This window comes from Neovison vison, chromosome 3 (assembly GCF_020171115.1).
Source record: "Neovison vison isolate M4711 chromosome 3, ASM_NN_V1, whole genome shotgun sequence".
Lineage (NCBI taxonomy): Eukaryota > Metazoa > Chordata > Mammalia > Carnivora > Mustelidae > Neogale > Neogale vison.
In genome coordinates this window covers 169,410,848-169,434,545 of record NC_058093.1, presented here as the reverse complement: position 1 = coordinate 169,434,545, position 23,698 = coordinate 169,410,848, and the positions used below count along the sequence as shown (strand labels likewise).

Genomic DNA, 23,698 nt, shown 5'->3' with positions numbered 1-23,698 from the left:
ATGTTTGAGAAGAAATGGGTCACTTTCATTCACAGTAAATTTGCTCTTCTAAGAAGATGAAGATGAAGAACATTACGAATGAAGTCAACAGAGTAAAGTAGCATCAATAAAGAATCACAAAGCCCCCAGGATATCTGAGCTTGGAACTGAACGGTGATTGGTATGCGCCTAAGAGGAAAAAATGATGCCTGCAATGTTCCTTAAGATCCCCTCTGTGTTGCACCGGTGGCCAACAGCAAGTTCGGCAGCAAGAGAGTAAAGAAGATGGGAAGTAATAATAACAATAAAAAGAATAATCTGGTGCAAATGGACCCCAAGGTGTAGTAGTCATCCCCGTGCAACAATCGCCCTTCATTGCAATTTACTGATGTTGCTTCATTACAATACAGCGTATAAAGGGGTGATGTGCAAAGTGCACTATTTAAAGCGACCTGCTCTGCAGCAGCACCTACCACCCTGGCAGGCACTGCTAAGGGAGGCACGTCAGACTGCTCGAAAGTGAAATTACCTGTACAAACATTCAAAAGAGGCGCAACGTGTGCACATCGTGGTGATAAATTTGGGACGAGGAGGATAAAAGGGAGCAAGGGAAGTGTCTCCTTAGCGAAACAGCAAAGGCATCTCAGACGGATCTGAATTAACGCATCCTTTGCAAAGGTAACAACTTGTGGCTCTGTTAAAAGGAAAAGATAATGAATAGGATGGTTCCTGTTTGAAAGTACACACTGGCTTTTGGTTGCCTATGCCTCGTCTCCACAAGATCAACTAAATGTCAGCAGGTGAGATGCACCTTCAGGTTCCTATTATTACAAGCGAAAAATGATTCGTTTTCTGAGTCTTGCCTGCTGTAGTTGAAAGTCTTACTTTTCAGGCAGTGCCCAGAAGGTGACGAAGCAGTGCGTTAAGGGGAAGAAAGAGATTCCTTCCCCACCAAGGATCACTGAGTATGTCATTGGTTAATTCTTGCTCTGTGGTCCTCATTAGCATTACTCTCAAGTTTCTGGTTATCATATCCGAAATATTAAGACATAATAACTACGAAGGTGCAGATAATTGGATATTAACCAGAACATACTTGACTGGGCAGGAGGTAGGGCCCTGCTTAAACTAATCCTGAAATATATTAATCACCAATTAATGAAGGGGTTTCAAATTCATTTTCTATTAGAGAACACCTCCGAGTATCTCGGCTTTTTCTAACAAAATGACTTGGAATAACAGGGTAGAAATAAGGACTATGACCATCTGATGATGTCTTGAATTAATTCCTTACAGCCTGTTGTCAGGTAATCATGAAAACTAAAGTTAAAACCCTGATTACATTTTCAAAGTCTGATGGGAGGAAGAGGGGACACTTTTCAATGTTCAGGGGCCTTGGTTTAAATCCCGAATTTATCCCTTTAAGTGGCAGAGCCATAACTAAACATTTCAGCAGAGAGCTGTCACAATATTATCTGGGTCTTTTAGCCTAGGCAGACCTCAACCAAACAACAGATGTACTCTTAAAATATAAAACCGATTAATGGGAGCCAGAGAAGTCCAGTGAAACCACGCTTTATACACCGTAAACTCAAGTAGTGAGAAGTTGATGAATATATTAAGGGATAAAAATCTTCACTACTTGGTGGTTGAAAAGTCATCACCGCTTAGATGGAAATAAAATAATGTCACGAAAAGAACAAGGGAAAAAGAGAGAAAGGAAACAGGAAGAGGCATGGAGAGAGAAGGAAAGTCCTCTTTCTATACCATCCACATGGCTGTGAGGTTGACATCATAACTACTATATTATATAACGATTCTAACTAATAAAACAGGCATTCTCTTAGTTATAACAGTGGTTATAAAAGCTCCCACTAAGCTCCCTAGAAAAAAGCCTCTGCCCATACTCCGTGGGTTAGAGAAATGGCCACAAAAATGCCATTCATCTTAAGGAAAAAAATAAAATAAAATCACCAAGTACATTCCTGTCACAAAGGGATTCTAGTATCTTTTCATACTTAAAAAGTGTAGCTCCCAGATACTCTGAAAATGACTTCCATTTTTATGTCAGAGAAAACCATGTTTGGATTAATGCAATGCAAGCAAGAGATCGAAATGACACCAATTCCTCTGTTGTTTTCCCCCCCGCCCCCTGACTTTATTCACTTAATTTTGATGAAGACAGCAAGGAAACTCCTGTTCTCTCAGGGCTGTTTTTTTTTTTTTTATTCTGTTGTTTACTGACTTTAATTTTAATAATTCTTAAATAAGCACTCACAGCAGATGAACTCAGATATGCAGGCAAGTAGGCCCTTTTATCAACAATTTTGCCATAGAAATACACAAACATTTCAATGGCTCTTCATTAGCAAACAAATCAACAAGTGATATTTTAATGCATGACTTTATTCCATCTCTGTGGGGACTGTAGTTGAGAGTGTGATGTACAGTACAGAGAAAGGAATCATCAGCCACAGTGTCCCAGGGCTCTCTCCATTGAGGTCTTCGAAGCCTCTGCTTAAAGAGTGCATTTAATTGACTGATAGACAGTAGCTTCTTTGTTCACAGAAGACAGCGAAGTAATGGCAGCTTGAAAATCGTACCATCTACAGGGTCTCCTGAGACCAGTAACAGGGGGATATGTGTCAGGAATAAATAAATAATCTAATTATTAAGCCACTTCCTGTCAAGTTAACTCCAATTTGTTGGCTTTTGAAGGCAACAAAACGAGGCATTTTTCCTCATTATGCTTCTCTTTTTATACCAGTGGTAATCACAGGCGGATTAAAGGGTGCCTGATTGGTTTTTTTGTCAAGGAACTGAGAAGCAGCCAACAGTACAGAAAAACAGAGTTGGGTTTAGAAGAAATTTCATGCTTGTCTCCTTTCCAGCTCCCTAGCAGCCCACACGGCCGCCCCATACAGAGCTGCCAGCTGTACAGCAAATGTGTACCCCTCCAACTGAGGCCTACCGGGCCACAGGCGCCATCCTGAGAGCTGCGAGATACCTTGCAATCTTGGCAGGTAGCTACTGCTGTCATAGGCATAATTCTAAAGGTGACCTACGAAACCCCATCAGCTCACCAAATGCAACAATATGAGCAGCTGAAGTTCGACACCCACTCTCCATATTGGCTCCCGTTCTTTTGTTTGCTGCTACGAACGGCCCAGAAACTAGCACATAACCTATGGAAATGGGTCCGCAGAGACCTTCTCCTTTCGTGCGTCCGAAGGAGCTCGTGGAAACAGGCCACGGCGTGTCTGTGTCAATGGGCGTGCGTGTGTGTGTGTGTGTGTGTGTGTGCGTGGGTGTGTGTTGGGGGTGGGTGGGTGAGCGGGGGTCTGTCTTTTTGGGTCAACTGCCCGTGACTTTTGGTGCCCTCCGTTCAGAAATGTTTTTGCAGACTTCATTCAGAAGAGGATACCCACGTTGGAGAATGAGCCCACGGAGCGGGGAGCGAAAGGTGGATACACTTGCTGCCTGCTCTCCGGCAAGTCCAAAGGTGAGGACAAACCCGGAGCCAGAAGCCCCGCCGGTGGGTCTCAGGGGGTCCCATGGAACCATCCATCTGAGACAGACTCTCTTCCCAGCCTCTCTGTACGGAGCCCAGGAAGGAAGGCTGGCATCCAGGAATTCGGCTCGAACACAACATTCTTCCGAGGCCTCTTTAAGGGCAGTGCATTCCCATCCAAAGTCACAAGAAACAGAATCTTCAGTCTGTCTGTGGACTGGATCAGAAACCTCTGGCTCAGGGAAAACGAACATGGACAGAAATGGCCGAAGGGGCCTTCTCAGGGGCTTGTCAGCTCCGCTCACTGCCAGTATTTTTTTATTCTTGTAAATCCAAGCTGCTAGACGCGGGTTAAAACACACCACCAGGCCAAACACCCCTGGTTTTCTTTTAATAGCGTAACACCGAAATGGAAGAAATGGGCTCAGAGGCTGTCTTTCAAACTTGCTTCAGAAAGAAGAACCGGAATCATGGAGAGGAACCCTTAAAAACGATCTTATTCCGGAAAGATGTTTTTTGTCTTGTTTTGCTTTTTAAGACTCCCCCCCCTCTCTTTTATCTGAAAATGTCTTTGTTTTTAGGAAACCTTCTCCGAGGAGAGGCTTGGTGCCCCGTTCCCGTGGCCCCACGTTGCACTCAGTAAAACAGTGGCGCTATGTTCGATTTATGCCTGCGTACGTCCTTTTTGAATACATCTTGAATTTTTGTTAAATTGCGCAGATAATTAAACCCTCTTCATATTTACAGTCTGCTTCATCGGTACCATGAATTCCGTTTCCAGTGACTGTCTGCAAATTCCCTCTCTGAACAATTTCATACTAAGCAATAACACTTCATTTTACATAAGTTTTATCTGATGTCCCCACACAGAGCTGCCAGCTGTACAGCCAATGTGCGGTTCTCAAACTGAGTCCTGCCAGGCCACGGACTCCATCCTGAGATCTATCAGGCACCTTGCTGTCATTGGCAAGCTTTCCCTGCTATCACGGCGACCATCACTCCACACGGCACACAACTTAAAATCATCTGATTATTAGAATTTGTGGCCCACACTCCATTTTATCCTTTATTTAATCTATCCCCAGATCACACATTTGTTTAAATGTTTTGGCTGGTTTACAAATCATGCCGCCATCTGCACAGTAGGTGTGACACCATTTTTTTTTTTAGACAAAAGTTACGTTACAAACAAAGATAAAGTCATTTGAAATGCTCTGATGTTTGTTATTCTGCCTGGTTCACTTGGACCAACTCGAAGAAATAAATAGAATTATCTGTGTAAATCGATGAACATCTATGAAAAACAACACCCAGCAGAATGCCGAGCTTGCTCCATTACCTACGTTAATATCATGACAGCTGAGGAGAGATGACCTGGCCCACTTCTCATCTCTCCTGTACAGATGGCTATTAAAGAGAAAGTATCCCTTTTGTATGGTCCATGTAGAAACCCTTTATGGGCTTTTCAAATAAGCCAGCATTGCCCACATGAGGGTAGCTTTCTGTTACCATTAAACTGCCCAGATTTCATCTTTTTTAATCCAGCTCTTGATGAAATAAGCCAGTATTTCATCATATTTAACACCAAATGCTTGTTTCTTCATTCCCTGAGTTTTGTAAGCCATCAAATGATGACTTAGAATTCAATAGTCTTCTCGTTTAGAATTAAGGCAAACTCCACAGAACCTAATGACGTTGGGTTTCTTAGGATAGTGCTGATACACACACACACACACACACACACACATTATTGTTGAGTCATTTCTGTTCCTTTAAAAAAAAAACAAAAAACAAAAAACAGCCAATGAAAGCTAAGCATTTAAAGAGCAACACAGCCCTTTATCCTCCTATGCAGAGATCCCTATCTTTGGATATTTCCCCTTAAGACGTATAAAATCCAAAACCACTATAGACCTCAAAATATTGGTTTTAGTCTATTGTAAAGCAAGAGCACTCAAGCTGAAATGTTTCAGAAGTGATACTGAATGTCACAAAACTATAATGAAGATTAGTCACATAGCACACCATCCACCAAAGAAATGGAAGGGAAAGAATGCCATTTGTGACCTTGGGCCTCCAACAAATTGGAGAACACATGAATGTCACTTGCCACAAGAATAGACTAAAAATTCACCCAGTGCACAAACCTGTATATCACATGGTATGTAACACATGGGGTATACATCTTCCCACGTGCACCGCAGAAGACTTGAATCTTTTCGTGGTCTTTTAAAAATTGTAATTCAGAAGCCCTGAGTATTCAAAATTTGGACAAAAAGAGTCAATATCTTTCCATCAGTGTTTTCCTATTAGTTGTCATTTACAGTTCCAATTCGAGTTTTGCTTTTCCAAGAGAGAAATAAATACATTTGCTTTCTGCAAATACCCTTAAGCATCACCCTTGACCCTGTTAGGACATGTCTATTAGTGACTATTTGTGGATTTCCCCTTTTTTTTTTCCCCCCACAAAACAGGGTGCTCCCCCACCTTGGATACAAATATGCCATTGTAACCCTGACCTTTCGGATCAGATGAAAAATACAAAAAACCCAAAGCTTATTAAGTAATCATTTCTAAGTTGGTTTTTAAAAATAATTCTTAAGTACATGGTTTATACCCATTCCCTTCATAGTCTCCATCTGAGAACCTGGAAAGGGAGGCCTGGAAATGGTCATAGCTTGATCCTGACCCCTTGTCCCCCGAAGTCCGTGAGTGTAGCAATCAGTTCCAAGGATAATGGTATTTCTCCCCTTTGATCATTTCTTTGTCAAGCGGACTGGCCCTCGGTGAGAGTACTGCCGGTTGTCTACCACCAGCCGCTTGCAATTTGCTCACTGTGTTTCATGAGACAGTTGTTTGTGGCTGTTTGGAACACATTTGTCTCTTTGGGGATTTAGACGCTAGTTGCAATGCCAACCTCCATAGTGATCGAAATTTCTTTCTAACTAAAATAGATAATTAGAGGCTGGTAATTATTGGTCAAGAATTATCAGAGTGAAAAAATTAAGCTTCTCATAAATAGTTCTTGGCAATGTCATCTCTTTATATGATCACATGCCTAACAGCCCTTTATTCAGAGCACTTACAAATTTACTCTACTGCTGTTGAACCTCATAATTTTATATGAGGCAATTCCTTTGCTGGGTTAAACACATTTAAAGTCCCTGGTTTCATCTCTATCTGTGCTAATCCATACCAAATAATAATAACAACAGAAATCTCAAAGAGGAAAATAACCATAAATATTTACTATGCTGATAGAGACAGGGAAAATGAATTAAAAGACATACTACACAATGGCTTCTTTCTGTATGCTCGGGTCAAAAGCCAATGTAAACTATGTGAAAGGAACAAAGGAAGACAAGAAAAAATTTCTCATCTGTGCAGACTTGAAAAGAGGGAAATCTTTTCCCCAGGAAAGCTGTTAAAATGTTTTGTAGCTCTTTTTGTGCGTGTGTGTAAAGAAGAAAAGAAGCCCCTAAATAGTCACTGGTCTGATTTCTTACTGAAACTGTGTCAAAATGTGGTGGAGAGTGAGGTTTTCTTTCTTTCCTTAATAGACGTAAGTCAAATCCCCGATGCATTTTTATTGAGTAATTATTCCTGCAACTCAGACCATGTGTCCACACTTTGCGGCAAAAGGGCAGTTCAGCAGAGCGTCTCCAGGTGTGTACCTGGTAGAAACATTGATGGTTTTCCTTTCACAAATGTCCCTGGCCAACAGCCTGAGACCCGCGCTTCCAGAAAGAAGCACGGAGGCTGTCGGACATCGCGACTGTGTTCAGCACATGCACTAAAGAGGAGCAAACGCAAATGACTTGGCTCAAGAAGGAATTTAAAGTTACACCTCGTTGGGTCATCTGCAGACCTCGTTCTCCATCAGGTGACATAATCCTTCCTCCAGACTGATTGAAATGTAGAACGAAATCTGCAAAAACACTGTATCCCCTCTTAACAAAAAGAGTTAAGAGGCTTTTCAGATAGCCTCTAATCCTTCTTCCCTGCTAAATGTCTAGTTGAGATTATTTTTTGATTAGACAAAAAACATACAGACACACACAACCTAAAAATACCTACCCTCAATGGAGGTATTTTAGTCAACAAAATAATGCTGCCTGCCTCATTTGAAAGCCTAAGTATCACACTGGGATTTTAAAAAAGGATATCTTAGCCTTTGTGACATTCTCCCATTATGCATTCTCTTTCTGTAGATATTAACAACACGACTGGAGTTTAAGGACTTGGATGCATGGTCAACAGATAAAACAATTAAATGGATGCTATTCATTTGTTTAGGCCTCAAGTGTGAGAGAATTACATATTTTATTATTAAAAATAGCATGAATATTAAATAACTAGGCCCTCTGCGGAAAGGAATAGAATTTGCTTCTCTGATGGAAGGTGAATTGTTAAATGCTCAGATCCCAAGAGGAACTGAGTGTCACATTAATCCACCATAAGGTAGAGGGAGAAAGCCCTGGGAACACACTAATGTTGCAAGAAGTATAAGGGAACTACAAAAAGAAAGGTATAAAGCAATTTGAAAAGGACAAACCAACGAATGTTACGGCCAAATGATACTAAAATTGGAAAATCACAATAGTCCTCTCACCGCTCAACATTCAATTCTGATTTGACATATTCAAAAGACACAAATATCGTGGTGAAATTATATTCAGTCTGTTCCTCTGGTTCCCCGGGCTAAATAATAAAATCCAGAACCAAAGGTAAGTTTATGTAGAATAAAACCATACAGAAGCAGGGCCGACATTTTGCTAAATTTTCCATCAGGTGCAAGTTCCGAGAAATGTTTTCACTGAAGCCCACATTAAACTGTAGCATGAAGCAGAATCGTGAATGACTGCCACCAATAAACTCTACTCAAGAAATAAAGAGATGGAAAATATTAGCATTTATCATGGCAAGAAGTATTCATTCTTCCTAACCCACGTCCCACCCCCTTCCCCCCCAAAAAAAGCAGTTTCAAAAGTTTATAAAGAATATCTGTTTGGAATCCAAAATAGAAGAAAATTGCAAGGAAACACATTATTCAAATCTCTCTTACATGTTGTCGTTATCTGCTAGACACTCAGTAAAGCTGTCACTGTTATTCTACCGTGTTGGAGAATAGGATATTGAATGCATAAGAAAATCACTAATAACATCAGCACTTAAATCTGGAGAATACAGAGATAAAGTGATCAAAATTTTAGCTGTTGTGTGCAAGTTCCACTTTGCACAATTCCGTACTTATATAAGCAATAATCCTCCTAAAGACCCATCATTTGAAAACTATAAAGCAAATTCTATTGAAAAACTATTAATCAATTTTCTAACATGCTTTTGAATTTATCTTTATTAATTTCTACAAGAGCATTAGGAGTTTTGATACGGTTGCTTTTAATGATCAGTAATGATAGTTGTAGCCACACTTCCACTGAGCATTCCTAGAATGCTTCTGATTAGTGTATAACAAAACTTGTTTACCCCTGAAAACAAGTTCAGAGTCTAAAATGCTCAATTTTCTTTCCTGTTTTAGAGTTTGATAATAGAAGAGCGTGAGGTTAATTGGGCTTTTTAGTATTATATCACAATTATTTATGGTATTATAAAATACCATCAAATGAGGATGAAATAAAAAAACACTCATAGTATAAAAACACAAATGAGTAACAAAAATAGCATAAAGTAATAACAATTGTCATTTTACTAGTTGAAAAAGATCTGCTTGATAAAGTTTAATTGGCTGGTTAAACTCTTAGTGTTATTACCAAGTGCTTATCAAATTAAAAAACATAGGAGGTAACCTCAAAGGAATTAAGGGATAATGGGACAATGTGAATAACTGAAAAAATTATCCTTTTAGCTTGAGCCCATATGATAAGTGCAAAATCCCTGAAAACACTGGCCGAGAGTAACTACAGAGATCTTCACCCAAACAGCTTTCATGAAGATGTGTGTAAAATTTTGGAGGGAAATAAAAAGTGATTACTGAGTTCTTTACATGATGTTTATGATCATGATTATTTCCACGCTGTTGAAACCATACATATAAAATGATCTTATGGCAATTTAAATTATTTATGTTTCCCTATCACAAAAACTCACCACTTTAGATTTTGATACAAAGATGCTTAAGCAACACACAGCAGTGCCATTACCATAATAACTTCTGAAATTAAAACCTGTCTAAAACTCTATGGAAAGCTAACATCCAGTTCATTAACCATTCCTGTTAGTTTTCAATAATGCAAAAATGATTAGAAGTTTAATTTGTTAATCACCTGTGTTTTGACTGGCAGTAGATATACAATCCTCTGCAGAAGTCTAAACTAGCCCTTGCAGAAAATAAAATGTGCTAATGTCTTATCAGGCCTAATAATAGTAATAAAAATCAATCATGCCTAGGTAAAACATTGATGGCTGAACAATTAATTCATCTTTAACTCTGTTTAATTATATAGGCATTGATATACACAAGGAGGAAAAAAAGCCATCTGTAATAAGGCTTAGAGTGTCACTCACCAATCATGTGATTTGCAACATGAACCTGAATATCCCATTCATTGTAGAAAACCATCTGACACTTGATGCACTGATAGGTCTTCTTCTGAGAAAATAAGTATAAATAGAATTACTTAGACGCATGCACTTTTTATTGTTTTATTTAAGAACAAAGACAAAAACAAAAGCCCAACACTACTCATGAAGTTTTTTTGGGATGCTGGTCTTTTTTTTTTTTTTTTAAGATTTTATTTATTTATTTGACAGAGATTAAAGTAGGCAGCGAGGCAGGCAGAGAGAGAGGGGGAAGCAGACTCCCTGCTGAGCAGAGAGCCCCAGGTGGGGCTCGATCCCGGGACCCTGAGATCATGACCTGAGCCGAAGGCAGAGGCTTAACCCACTGAGCCACCCAGGCGCCCCAAGATGCTGGTCTTAACCTGTGTTGCTAAACAAGCTGCTGTGTGTGGGGGTCTGCTGGAGCAAAGTTCCATGGGTGGCTCACTAAGACTTTGTTGTTTGATATCAACACTATACTTTACAAACAGTTGGAAGAAATGGAGGCACATAATGATGGAGTAATATATTTTTAAGTTAGATTCCTAAGCACAAAAACAGAAGTTAGCATTAAAGAAAATTCTGGAACACATGGCTGACTTTCAGAAACTGATGTCTTTGTAGATCTAGACCAAATGTCCTATGAGTCACTTCTAGACATCCCTTAGTAAAGTGGCCAATAAGATTTGCAGGATCTAGCTAAGAGATTCAGCAATTATAATTCTTAGCCGAAGTCTAAAATTTGGATGTTTCGGAAGTTGTTAAACAGTAGCCTTTAAAGACATATTTTCTCCTATAAAGACATCATGCCATACTGAACATTCTAACATCCTTTTATCATTTTGCATTACAGTCCTGGCAAGTGGAGAGAGCAGGATTTATTAATTCTTGAATCATAAATAAAGAAACTGAGGTCCAGGGAAGTAGAAAGATTTGCCTGATGCCAGAGTGCCCTAGAGCTGAGAAAAGAAGTAAGTTCTCTTGATTCTAAATGCTAGGCTATCAGATAAAAGCAGCCTTTATGATTTTACATCTTTATCATTGTGTCTCCTATATGGCTCAGTACATATTAGATGAACTCAATAAATAAAGTATTGGTTATGTTTTCCAGAACACAGCTACATAAACTCCTTTACGATGAGACCTGATACTTACAATTAAAAACCATCTTGGAAAACAAAATAAACCATTTGAAATCTCCCAAATGTGAAAAAATGACATTTATAAAATGACACTTTGTTAAGGCATTCTTATAGGATTATCATTTCATTTGCGGTTGTATAAAATTGTTTTCACTAATGGAAGCAATAAAAAATATCAGTCTGTAAATTGCCATTAATTTTAAAGAACCCGACAGAATCAAAGTCAAGCACAAAAATTTAGCGTCACTTCATAAGCCATTAAAGTCACAAATGCTGTTAATGTGAGATTTTCTTAATTATCGTCACTTAACGTAGTATTAACTTCTGCAACACAGGATAGTAGTACTCCCCGTAAAGCACAGAAGAGCTGGCCTATTTCCAATGGAACCTTTCTAAATTATCTAGCAGGCTTTGTCCATTAGGCATATCGTGAATTGAGTGTGTTGAATCTAAATCTAATACCGAGTTGAAAACCCTGACGATCACCAAGGAAGATTTACTGCGCTGAGCTGTTTACAAGATGCTTTTGATGGTGACATATAGAGCAACATGTGTTGCGTAAATAACATCTATCCCTTTTTTAACAATATTTCCCTTTAGAACTAGTTAGAAAATATTTCTGACTCCCAGATGACCTACATTATATATTGTTTATTAGCATACTTCTAGCATTATTCCTGATATGTGACCTTGCTGAAAAACAAAGAAACATAAACTTAATGGCTAGTCTTTTCTCTTGTTAGCACAGTAAAACATACAATATGTCGAAAACTGTCTCCAAAAATGATGACTGATGGATATGTTGGTGGCGTATACTAGGACTTTTTTTCTCCTGGTCTAATAATAAAGAATAAAATCACTTGACAAGCCAAAATAATAAAATACCAGCACTTACTACTACCTTCCAAATGAACTGACATAGCTGATGATCTATGCACAGAAGTTTTCTTTTATCACTGGAAGAAAATGCTTTTGTCACTGCTGATAATTCAAATACTAATTCTACTCTTAAGACAGTGTCTAAAATGTTATGTTCTATTCTTATTAACGAAGTGATGTTCTTATTTATAAGCTCCTCGATTTGGGGCTGAGTGAAGTAAGAATTTCATGTCATCAAAAACAATGTACCATGATCTTAAAATGCTGTAGTTTGAACTTTGCCTCTGCACACAGCCCACACTTCCCAAATACAAAGCAATAACATGTAAATTGGGGTGTGTTAAAGTGTTCTTTTTTCAAAGCTATGATGGAAAATTCATTTTTACTTTCTATTTCTTTTCTTTTCTAAGAAGGAATTTTAAATGACCTTTAAAACATCTTTATTATAATTATAGACTCTTAGCAAAATATGTGAGAGACCCCAAACCACCCATACACCATCTTTGAGTAAAGTGATTATAACCTCTGAACAGTGCTGGTTGGCCTTGGGGAACTCATTCCCTTGGAGGTAAATCCACTCCAGCTCTGTACGGCTGAGTTTGTAAGGGACTTCTTCCTAATTCTAGACCTAAATCTGCTTTTCTGCTACTTTCAGTTATAGGTCCCAGCTCCAGGTTCAGGAGCTACAAAGACCAGGTTGGATCCCTTGTCTAAAAAGACAATTACGTTACCCCTTCAGACTGAGAACAGAGGGATGCTATAAGAAACACTTCGAACAATTTTCACCGCTGGTTCCTCTCTTCCAGGTCAACCTTTTAAGAAACAGAAACCCAAACGAAGCACAATATTCTGGGGTTTTCTTGACCCATAAGGAGTACAGGAGGACTGTCACCTCCCTTAGGACAATGACTTCCATTTATATAGAAGACAACAACAACAAAAAAGTCAAGCGAGATCATTTCTTCTAAAAGCATATAACAGTAGAAACAGAACTTCCATTGTTTGGGCCCCAGATTGGCCTTTATCAACGCTTAAGTTGTCAATTTACTTGAAATGCTAATTTAGTACAATTTTTAAAAGAGACTTTTTTTCATTAGCCTTTTTTAATGTGCTACTTGGGAGTGGGGTTGTCATTTCCTGATTGTTCTCTTTTGTTTTCTGATACTGATAGATGTAATTATCAAGGATACAACTTTTTCCCAGCACCTCATTATTTTTGATTGATTTTGAGAACAATTTAAATGTGCCTTTTTGACATTCTTGTTTTCAGTTATACTCTGGTTAAGGTACTCAGAGACTTTCAGAAAAGAGCATCTCATAAATTAAAAAAAAATGATTAGGATCTTTAATAATGTATACTTAAAAAAAAAATTATTCTGATTAACCCCTCTCCCCCCCTCAAACTACATTCCATTAAGACTTAGGCTTCACATTGAGCCTCAGCAAGCAAAAAATAACATAAAATAATATATACTTTGCAGTTATAAATTGCTTTGATTTTTTTAAACAAAAAAAATCTGACTATAAGAAAACTGACTATAAATAAAAACCATTGCGTTCATAGTAACCCTTAAGACCAGAAAAGGGAAAAAATCTTAGTGGCCACCATTGGAAGTGACTATTACATAAACCTCTTATTCTGAAAATTAGTAATTAAAGGCACAGAAGCACTAAGCTCTTTTAGGAGGAAATGTAGTTCATGCCTATTTGATGAGGAAAAGTTCTTTAGGAAAGATTCTCTGTAGAAGGGACGACAGAATTAGAAATCCACCATTTTGCAATGCCAAATAAAGGAGCCCAGGATACCCACTAATGGATGCTAAAACTCTTAAGAGAAAGGTTATTCTGGAGATACTCAATTTTTATCCTTTAATAAGTACAAAGAGAAAGATGTACCTTTACAGTGGATTTATTTGGGAGTAATCACTACAACCAGACTACTTAGCTTAATATTACTACTAATAAAATAGCCTGGAATTATGTGTCTCTCAGTGCGTTGCAATATGGAGTATAGTACATCATAATAAAGTACTCTCATCTAAAATGTATACCTGAATCTAATCAAGCTTTTGAACAAACAGTCCAGTTTTCAGGAAATTCAGGGACAGAGGAACAAGCAGTACCCGGGGGGAGCAGAGTACACAGATCCAAAATATTCTTCAAAATCAATCAAAAATATTCTTGGTCTGTTATCTTCAAAAAGCCAATGTCACAGAGGAAGGAAAAAGGTGGGAAGATGGTTCTTAGGTGAAAGGGAATAAAAGGACAACTAATAAATGTAGTGTGTGTGTAAAAGTAATGTGTGGATTCTGATTTGGGGAGAAATAGCTAAAAAGGTTTCTGAAGAGATTGAGGAAAACTGAATTTCAGCTGGTTATAAAATGATATTGGGTAATTACTACTGTTAACTTTCTTAGATGTGACAGGGATATTATGGTTATGTGGATATATATCCTTTTGGTTAGGGGAGACATACTGGATATTTAGGGGTGAAATGGCATGACGTTTACAATTTACCTCCAAATATTCAGAAAAAAAATAGTCAAATACAGATAAAGTAAAGGTAGTTAAACGTTAGCAATTATTAAACCTAGGTACATGCTTAAATATTTTCATAATAAAAAGTGGGAATAAATGGATAGAATAATTCATAATATGTCATTTTTTTAAACACTAAACATAACCTGATTAAACCCATCCATTTGGTTCATTTTAAATGCCCACCCTTGATGTACACCCAAAACGATCTGTGATGAGTTGTTACAAACATCTTTGCAAGTATGTTTTTGTATGTTTTGTGAGGGTTTTTCTTGTTTACTTGCTTTTTGTAAATCTAATGTATACTTTAAGAGGTAAAAAAAACCCATAGCTTACATTCATTTCTATCATAAAGAAATAACAGTTTCCTCGAATTGTCTATAAAGTCTATAAAGAGCTCATATACATAAAGTTCACTTGCAACAAAACTGTAAGAGCTGATAAAGGAGGGATTATTATCCCCATTTACAGATGAAGTGACATGTACTAATTCGTTTGGATTATGGATACCGGAACTAAGTCTGGTACCCGACCCTGCCTCCCACTTACTGGGTTTTAGCACAGTTTATACTGTGATCATTTGCAGGTAAACATACAGTGGCATTTTAGGCACATTTTGAAAGAAGACTTTCCTTACAATTGTGTGCTGCTTTGGGCTCTGACAATGCCAGGGATGGTATCAAAGTGAGAAAACCCTCCCTAGCCACCTTCAGCATAAGCTTCCGGTACCAGGCCCTTGACCAAAATCCAGAAGGCAGAAATGGCTTCCAAGTCCTCTACTGGACTTCAAGATTTTCTCTTCTCTCTCAGTGTCCTGAGATTTTCTTGCCATGTTCTTAACCATATATTTTTGTTTACTAGTCCTACTAAAAACTGAAAGAACAATTTCAGACTGAGAGCTTATGGTATGTCTCGAATCCTGAAAAATTTCTGCTATTGTTTGCTTCAGTTTTCTTCAGTTTCTATGTGTCTCTCACACAGCCTCCATTCATTTCCACTGGAACTCCAATTAGGCAAGATTGGAGCATCTGGATTTCACCTCTATGTATCTTAACCATTTTTAATGCATATTTTAGAAGTCAGTTTGTCCCTCTGTTTTGATCTAGGAGATTCTCTGCACTCTTACAAACCACAAGTTCTCTCTTCACTGGTCTCCAGTCTAGAGTTTATCCTCTCTATGGAAACTTTTACTTCAATGACTATTTTTCATTTCTAATTTTAAACACAAGTGCTCTTGCTTTCTTTATACTTGAATTTACTTCATAATTTGTCACTCGTTTTAGTAGAAATCATACTTTCATTTATCTTTCTGAGCTTCTAGACAGACTTATTTAAAGTCTTTGTCAGACTGGTCCATTTAATTAATTTTCTCTGGAGTAGAATCTTGGTATCGTTAACAGCTGGCATTTTTGTTTGTCTGTGGCTTTTATTTTTGAATCATTCACATATTTTGGAATCTTGGTTTGAAGCCCTTTGTAGTGAAAGATTTTTTTTTTTTTTTCCTATACACTCATTCTTCCTTTGCTAATAGTTTTGCCATTGTTTCTACCAGCCTATCTCAGACTCCTAGACCAGGCTAGGTCTCATGAGGCATTTCCTGTAGATCTGATGTGCTACAGGGATGTAGAGGACATTGCTAGTTGAATCGCAGAGCCAGCAATAGCTAATTCAGTTTTTAGTCATGAAAGTGTATCTTTCTTCTTACCTCTTTAACTCTCCAGCTAAAAAATTCTAATACCATGTATGGATCAACAATAGAATTTTTTTTCTCCCAGTCTCCTATTGTAAGCAATGAAGTTTCTCCCTTGCCTTGCTTGAAGTAGCAGGTTTAGTTTTTTCCCACAGAGATTAAATCTAATTACCACTTCTGGAGTAGAACCCAGCAGAATCCTGGTTTCAGTCCTAACGACTTCTGAAAATTGGTTTCTGGATCTCAAAGATGGAGAATTGTTTTGAACCTGACTATGTGCATTTGGTTATCTATGTTTTATCTACGGTCATCATATGTTTAGAGTAACAAAGCATGATGTTACAGAATCATTTCTCAAGGATGTCCCACAGTTCAGCACCCTCTGTATCACCAGCCCCAAACGTAGGCACTGGCCATCCAAGAAGAGCCAGTCCCAGATTCAGTCAGGACCCTCTGGAATCAGGATGTTGTTTGCAGCATTAATTATGCTACAAAACAATCCACTCCCAACATATCTAGGAGACTTAATAGGAAAGCAACTTTAGAATCTTTTTGCAATCAGTTGCTATTTTGTGGCTTCATCATTTAGTTGTGTGACAAATCATTTAATGACCTTGAGTCTTAGTACCCTTCTCTGTAAATTAAAACTAATAAAACTTACATCTTAAGAGCTGATGTGAGAAGCAAGTGAGAACTATGCAAAAGTGCTTAGTACCATGCCTACCATGTTGCATGCCTGCATTAAACAGTAACTACCTTTATTACTCTTTACTTGACAGGTTATTATGGAGATGGAATGGAATACTATATAAACTGTCTGACACAACAAAGTTGCTTGTCAAAGATTAATTCTCACTCTTTTATGTGGACTTTGAAACCATATTAAAATTTCTTCAAGCTAGAATCGACTAATTTAAATTTTATGGCAATTAACGTAAGGTTAAACAAATGTTTGTTAAATAAAGATTTAAAAATTAATAGCATAAAGAATATCAGAAATTGGTGACAGGGTTAGGGGGTGGGGAGGAGGAAGACAGAGCACATAAAAAGGTAGTTAGGAAAAACAAAATAAAACAAAACAAAACAAAAACTCTTTTCAAGGGCTATAGCACTATCATTCTGAGAATGAATACATTAATTACAAGTGAGACATATATTTAAGATCAGCAGCACCTTTACTTGGCAGTATTTTGTTGGCAAGCAAATGAATATTATGTGTGAGTGAAAATAATAAACCTACAGCTTTCTACAAATACTCAGTAGTTCAGACATTTTACTAATTTAGTTTGGATAGCTTCCAAGTAATTCTGAATTTGTGTGAAAATAAGTCAGAACAGAGAAGGGGGGAAAAAGGTGAAAAGTAATGGGAGCTACTAATGAGGAAAAGTTCGCCTGAGTAATTCACTGAAAAACACCAGCATGGATTTTCTGTAGTGTGCTCTCATGGTAGTTAAAAGAAGGACACTATTGTCTTACAGATGTGGTTAATGTCCTGAGATTAAAGACCACATAGCCCTTTGTGCTAAGGGCTCAGTAACCAAGAGATATTAAACACGATTCCTAAACTCAAGGAGTTACAATATAAATGGGGAGAGAACACACACAAATATTAAACGGTTATGTAAGTATTCTGCCGAAATACCATGGAACATTTTCCCTGAAGTCAAAACTGAGTTACAAAGTGCCTCTTACGTGCCAGGCAAGTGTTCACACTCAAATGGGATATTTGGTGGCATGAGGAAGGCAATTCTGAACAGAAGCAGGGCAAAATAAGATTGCCCTGGCCAACTGACTGGGCAGGAAAAAAGAGGAGACAGACAAAAAAATAGAAGATTTTTGTTTTAAATGACTAAGTTGCAATTTTTTTCTTTTAACTTTAGACAAACTCTGCATAGGCCCCTTGGAATCTGAAAAGAAAATATACTTAGTTTTTACAAATAAATCCAAATCTCCATACAGATACACATTTAAGCTACCATTAACTTTGAAATTGTGGGTAAAAAAGCCCAACCATTTTTTCCCCACTTTTCTTGAGTTCTTTTTGAACAGTAAATAAAATACTTTTATAATTTATAATATCTTACTTTTACTAGTATCATCAATAGTCAAAAGCCAGAAAACGATTGAGATTTAAAAAAAAAAAAAATTCTGGCTATTACTCACTAAAAAACAAAACCCAGGGTCAAAATGGAGTAATTACCATGAATCTGAGCCTAAGTTTTCCTCACGGAGAGAGATGCTTCCTTAGCCTTATTCCTTTCCACTCCTCTTATTTCTCCTGATTCAGAATTTGGAGGCTCTTCCAAGACAGCTAGCTTTTTCCCTCCACTACACAGGTCACTGAGACCCTCTGGGCAAGAGATCTTCGTCTAGACGATCTCATTTAATAGGATGTGTTCAGTTGCTGTTTATTCTATGCCACAGAAAACGTACATCAGTCGATCTCCGTACAGTGCTGTCCATAAAATGGGCAGTCAATACATTTCGGTTATTGACTATACAATGGACTAGTGAGGCATCCCACACCTAGCCCCTTCATTCCTAAGCTGCTACCTACACCTTGACTCTTTCTGCCTGAAAACTTCTCTATCCTCAACCCAGCACCAGAAATCAGTGAATTAGAAGAGACTGAATAACACAGACTAAATTGATGCTGTAGCAAAAGTTAAAAAAAAAAAAAAATCGCTGGAAGCATGTGTTGAGTCTTTGAGTTCGGGCAGGAATTTGCTTCTAGTTACCACTGGTTATAATATATTGCTAGTTCTTAGTTTGGAAGGATTTATGACTCATAATAGATTTGGGTTAACTTCCTGTATTGCCTGTTTGTGTACATTCATATCATCCAGAAAGCTAAGAAATTGGGAGTGGGAGAACAAGAGTTTAAATAATCAGTTTTTATAAACATAAGTGAGAAGATGAAAGGAAAGAGTCAAAATTTTTGCCTTACACCAAATTATAGTCTATTTTTCCCATCAATTATTCCAACCATATACTGATTTTTTCCACCTTAAAAATCTGAAACCTCCCTTCTGTCTCACTGTTGTCAGAATGAGGAGGTGCGGTTGGTGGATATCAGGGATATCTAGCTGGAGAAATGAAAAAGTAGGAACATTAAGTAGAATCTTCCAACATCATCAAACCACCCTATGTCCGCAGTGATCCAATGCTGGAGGTTAGTAATATGATTTACAATCCTCCCAAAAACATGGAGGAAGTTTCATGAGTGAGAAAAATATATTTTGGAATCCATTAAGAAACGTCTTCTGAAGTATGTAACTTCTGCCCCCAAGGGAAGTTTTGTTAATACTTAATGAGTACTCGTACCATTTATTAGAGACTCACCCTACATATCTAAAGGATAACATAGAGAAGAAATTTTATCTAATATTAAATCATAGAAGTTTCTTCTTGATCCTCTTAGAATTCATTACATGATGTATCAGAATTATTTCAGTAAAACTGATTTACCTCCTCAAGGACTATAAGCTCTCTAAGGGTAGGTGGAGGGCTCCGTCTTACCCATCTTCTTTTTACCGCAATTTGTAACATCACTCTTTCCACACAATAAGTTAATGTGTGAAGGAGTCATAGTGGTTCATTGTACAATAAAAATCTTTGCTTCTTCCCTCTTCCCTTCAGATGAAGGCTCCTGTGGAGTGCTGCTTATTCTCCTTTGTTTATATTTCCCTGATCTATCCTGCTAGCTATTCTTCTGTCAAAAGAATACCTCATGTTCTGGCAGTTTTGTGTCTGTCTTATCTATACAACGTCTTTGTCTTCGTTTTGGGTCATTCCGGTTACCCTGTATGTGCCCAAATCACTTTGTCCTTCATTACTCTTATTTCCACTGGAGCACCCTACCCGTGTCCTCCTTCTCAGCTCTTCCTCCTCTTCTCTTTTTTGGTTCTGCCTTTCACCTTGCTTTCATTTTGCGTTCAGCCTTCTCTCGTCCATCCTTTCCATTTGAACAGCTTTCCTACTGAGGCATGTCAGACTACCTTTCTTGTCTCCTTCAAATTGCTTCTAAAACCCCACCTGCTCCAAAAAGCTTGTTAGCAATTACACCCACACAACACTGCGAGTGTCTTGTTGTTGGTACTCTTTGGCACTAAGTTTTTTTTAAATGGAGGTGTGTTTCCTTGACTTTTTCCCTTGACTCTTTCCTTGACCATTTCTAAATCCTGCTGTGTGGCTCTAACATATATAAATGTGAAAGTGACCAAGTTCTTTGAGCCCCTTGTTTTAACTGATCTTATTAGGATATATAAAACTCTTCCTCATTCATCATTCCAAAAAGCATCCTTTAAAATAAAAGAATAACATGTCCCCATATTCTTCATATTTTCAAAGTCCTAGTACGAGCTTAGATAGAGTAGCAGTTCCAGAACCGAAAGGGACGCATGAGACTATCTATCTCAATTTCTTCATCCCAAAGAGATGAGGTATCCTTGTCTGGAATGCACAGAAAATGACCCACAGAGCAAGCGTCAAGCTCTGGATGGCCATAAACACAGCCGTCCTGGAAGTGGGGGGGAGCGCATTTACCAAAAGGAACCGCTAACACTTGCCCAGTTGGCTCTCCATTGTGCTTCCAACTTGAGGCTCCTCTTAGCACCGGACCACGTCTCCACAGCTAGTCCTTGCTTTCTCTGGGGGTCCTCGCTTCCCAGTGTATTCTTTCAGCATGGAATTCACTATGTTATATTCAAAACATCTATTTGCATTATATTCCAAGGCTTCCTGTCACTTAAGGACCAATGTCTTATTTCTCCTTCAGCTCCAGTACCCAGTGCACTGCCTGACAGGGGTTATTTGTGAAGGAGTGCATGAACTAGAGAAGTGAATTGATTTGGGCTTTTTATAAGTATACCCAAGAGTAAGTGTTTTCAGGAAAATTTATTGGGGGGAACGAGATTGTTGCCACGAAACATACCTACATTCTGCATCACACAACCACATAAGACCTTCTAGTCCCCCTTCAGATTATCCAAGAAAGATTAAACTATAGACTTCAAAAAGCTCTTTCTGCATAATCCTTATTGATAATATATTTTACAAAGCTACAGACTTCCCATATAAAAAATGTCCAAGAATGTAACCTGAGAAAATATGGCGCCCTTTCTCAACAGGACTTCTGCTCCATGAGAACACCGCTCCACAATAAAGAATATGAGGGGGAAAGTGCTAGGAAAAGGATTATAATATCAAATCCGACATTTTTTAGAGGATCTGTGCAAGGCAAGCATTGTAATTTCTTTTTTAGACGTTCCTTAACGGTCCAGGTGATAAATCAGTCATTATTTTAAAAGACATTTTAGAATTTTATTGTTGAATATCCTTACTAGACCTTTGAGAATATTCCTATTTCTAATCCTGCCAACTCCTCACCATCTTAATATGTACATGATTCACTATTTGAGGGTATATTTGATTTTTGGAGGTTTAATTCTTTGCCAAGAGAAACATGAAATAATACTTATCTGCTCGTCACTGTGGGACCAGTGTCTATGCACAATGTATGTCACAGGTTTGAAACTCAGTAACTATAGAAGGAATGAATGCACTAGACACAAATTGATCCAATTTATATAGCATGCATGTTATGGAAGGTCTATTTTCAAATTATTTAAATTTGGTATAACAAAATGTTATCAATCCAGACCCCCTCATGGTGCGGAAAGGATCTATCTCCCACCAAACAATGTCAGTTTTCCAAGGTCTAGCCATTAAGCTTGGAGGGCTTCCTGCCAGCTACCTCATTTATCCATTTAGTCTTGCCTCCTGTCTACCTTTCCTCCTTGCTTTCTGTTCCACCCCTTACTTTTTTTTCTTTTTTCAAGAATGATCTTTGTTAAATATGTTGTCCCTATTCAAAATTAAATTCTGTTATTTCTGGACATGTATTTATCAAGAAATTTTATTACAGTTCATTTTGCTTCCTTACTGCTATCCAAACTTATAAAGTACCCGAGATGATCCTTAGACTTAACTTAAAAGGAAAATGTTAACATCAGACTTTGTCAGGTTAGGGTTACCAGTAGCACTTTGATTTCTAAATCATGGCAGATCTGTGCTTTGGAACCTCTCTCAATCACTTACTTATTAGTGATTTTTAAATAAAGCATTCTATTCTAAAAATAAGGGGTCATGCATCTAAATGACGAGTCCTATCCAAAAAACAAAAACAAAAACACCCCACAATATTTTCACCGTCTTCCTTTCTGCAGAACGTAAATATATTTGATCCCTAGAGAATATTGTCGGTGGGTTTCAGGCAAGCAAATAATAGCTTTTTAAAATTAACTGCTTTTCACACTATTCACTTGCTTCTTGAAGTTAGGGGGAAATGTCTCATTTTGAGATTCACTTAGTATGCCTTTCATTTATAATTTTTAGTTTTCTTACATATTATTTCCCCAATACTCTTTTTTAAAACTAGGTATTTTTTAATTAATTATTTTTATTAACATATAATGTATTATATAATGTATAATATAATTCACAGGTCTGTGAATCATCAGACTTACACACTTACACACTTCACAGCACTCACCATATCATATACCCTCCCCAATGCACATAACCCAACCACGCTCTCCATACCCTCCCTCCCCTCAGCAACCCTCTGCCTGTTTTGTAAGATTAAGAGTCTCTTATGGTTTGTCTCCCTCTTGATCCCATCTTGTTTCATTTTTTCATTCCCGACCCCCCAAGCACCCCACTCTGCCTCTCAAATTCCTCACATCAGGGAGATTACATGATAATTGTCTTTCTCTGATTGACTTATTTCGCTCAGCATAATAACCTCAAGTTCCATTCACGTCATTGCAAATGGCAAGATTTCATTTCTTTTGATGGCTGAATAGTATATATGTATATATGTAGTATATATGTATATATATATATTTCTTTTGATGGCTGCATAGTATATATGTATATATGTATATATACTATACATATATATAGTATATATAGTATATAGTATACATATACTATATAGTATACATATACTATATAGTATACATATATAGTATATATATATATTTCTTTTGATGTCCTAGATGTCCATCAACAGATGAACAGATAAAACAGATAATATATATATAAATATATTTATATATATATTATAAATATATATTATAAATATTATATTTATATATTATAAATTGCTGTTATATATATTATAAATATATATATTTATATATTTTGTATATATATTATCTGTTTTATCTGTTCATCTGTTGATGGACATCTAGGTTCTTTCTATAGTTTGGCTATCATGGACATTGCTGTTCTAAACATTTGAGTGCACATGCCCCTCAGATCACTACATTTGTATCTTTAGGGTAAATACCCAGTAGTGCAATTGCTGGATTATAGGGTAGCTCTATTTTCAATTTT

At 37.5% G+C, this 23,698-nt stretch overlaps 1 protein-coding gene across 3 annotated transcripts in view; it reads right to left on the bottom strand.

The window, feature by feature from the left end:
* ZNF521 (zinc finger protein 521) overlaps positions 1 to 23,698 on the bottom strand; it is a 277,983-nt gene that overhangs the window by 121,252 nt on the left and 133,033 nt on the right. For 2 of the 3 annotated variants that reach the window (XM_044243247.1, XM_044243250.1), the window contains exon 5: positions 10,016 to 10,100. In XM_044243247.1, coding sequence (XP_044099182.1) covers positions 10,016 to 10,100 — 85 coding nt within the window. The remainder of the gene's footprint in view (positions 1 to 10,015; positions 10,101 to 23,698) is intronic. The other variant, XM_044243249.1, reaches the window with a different exon arrangement.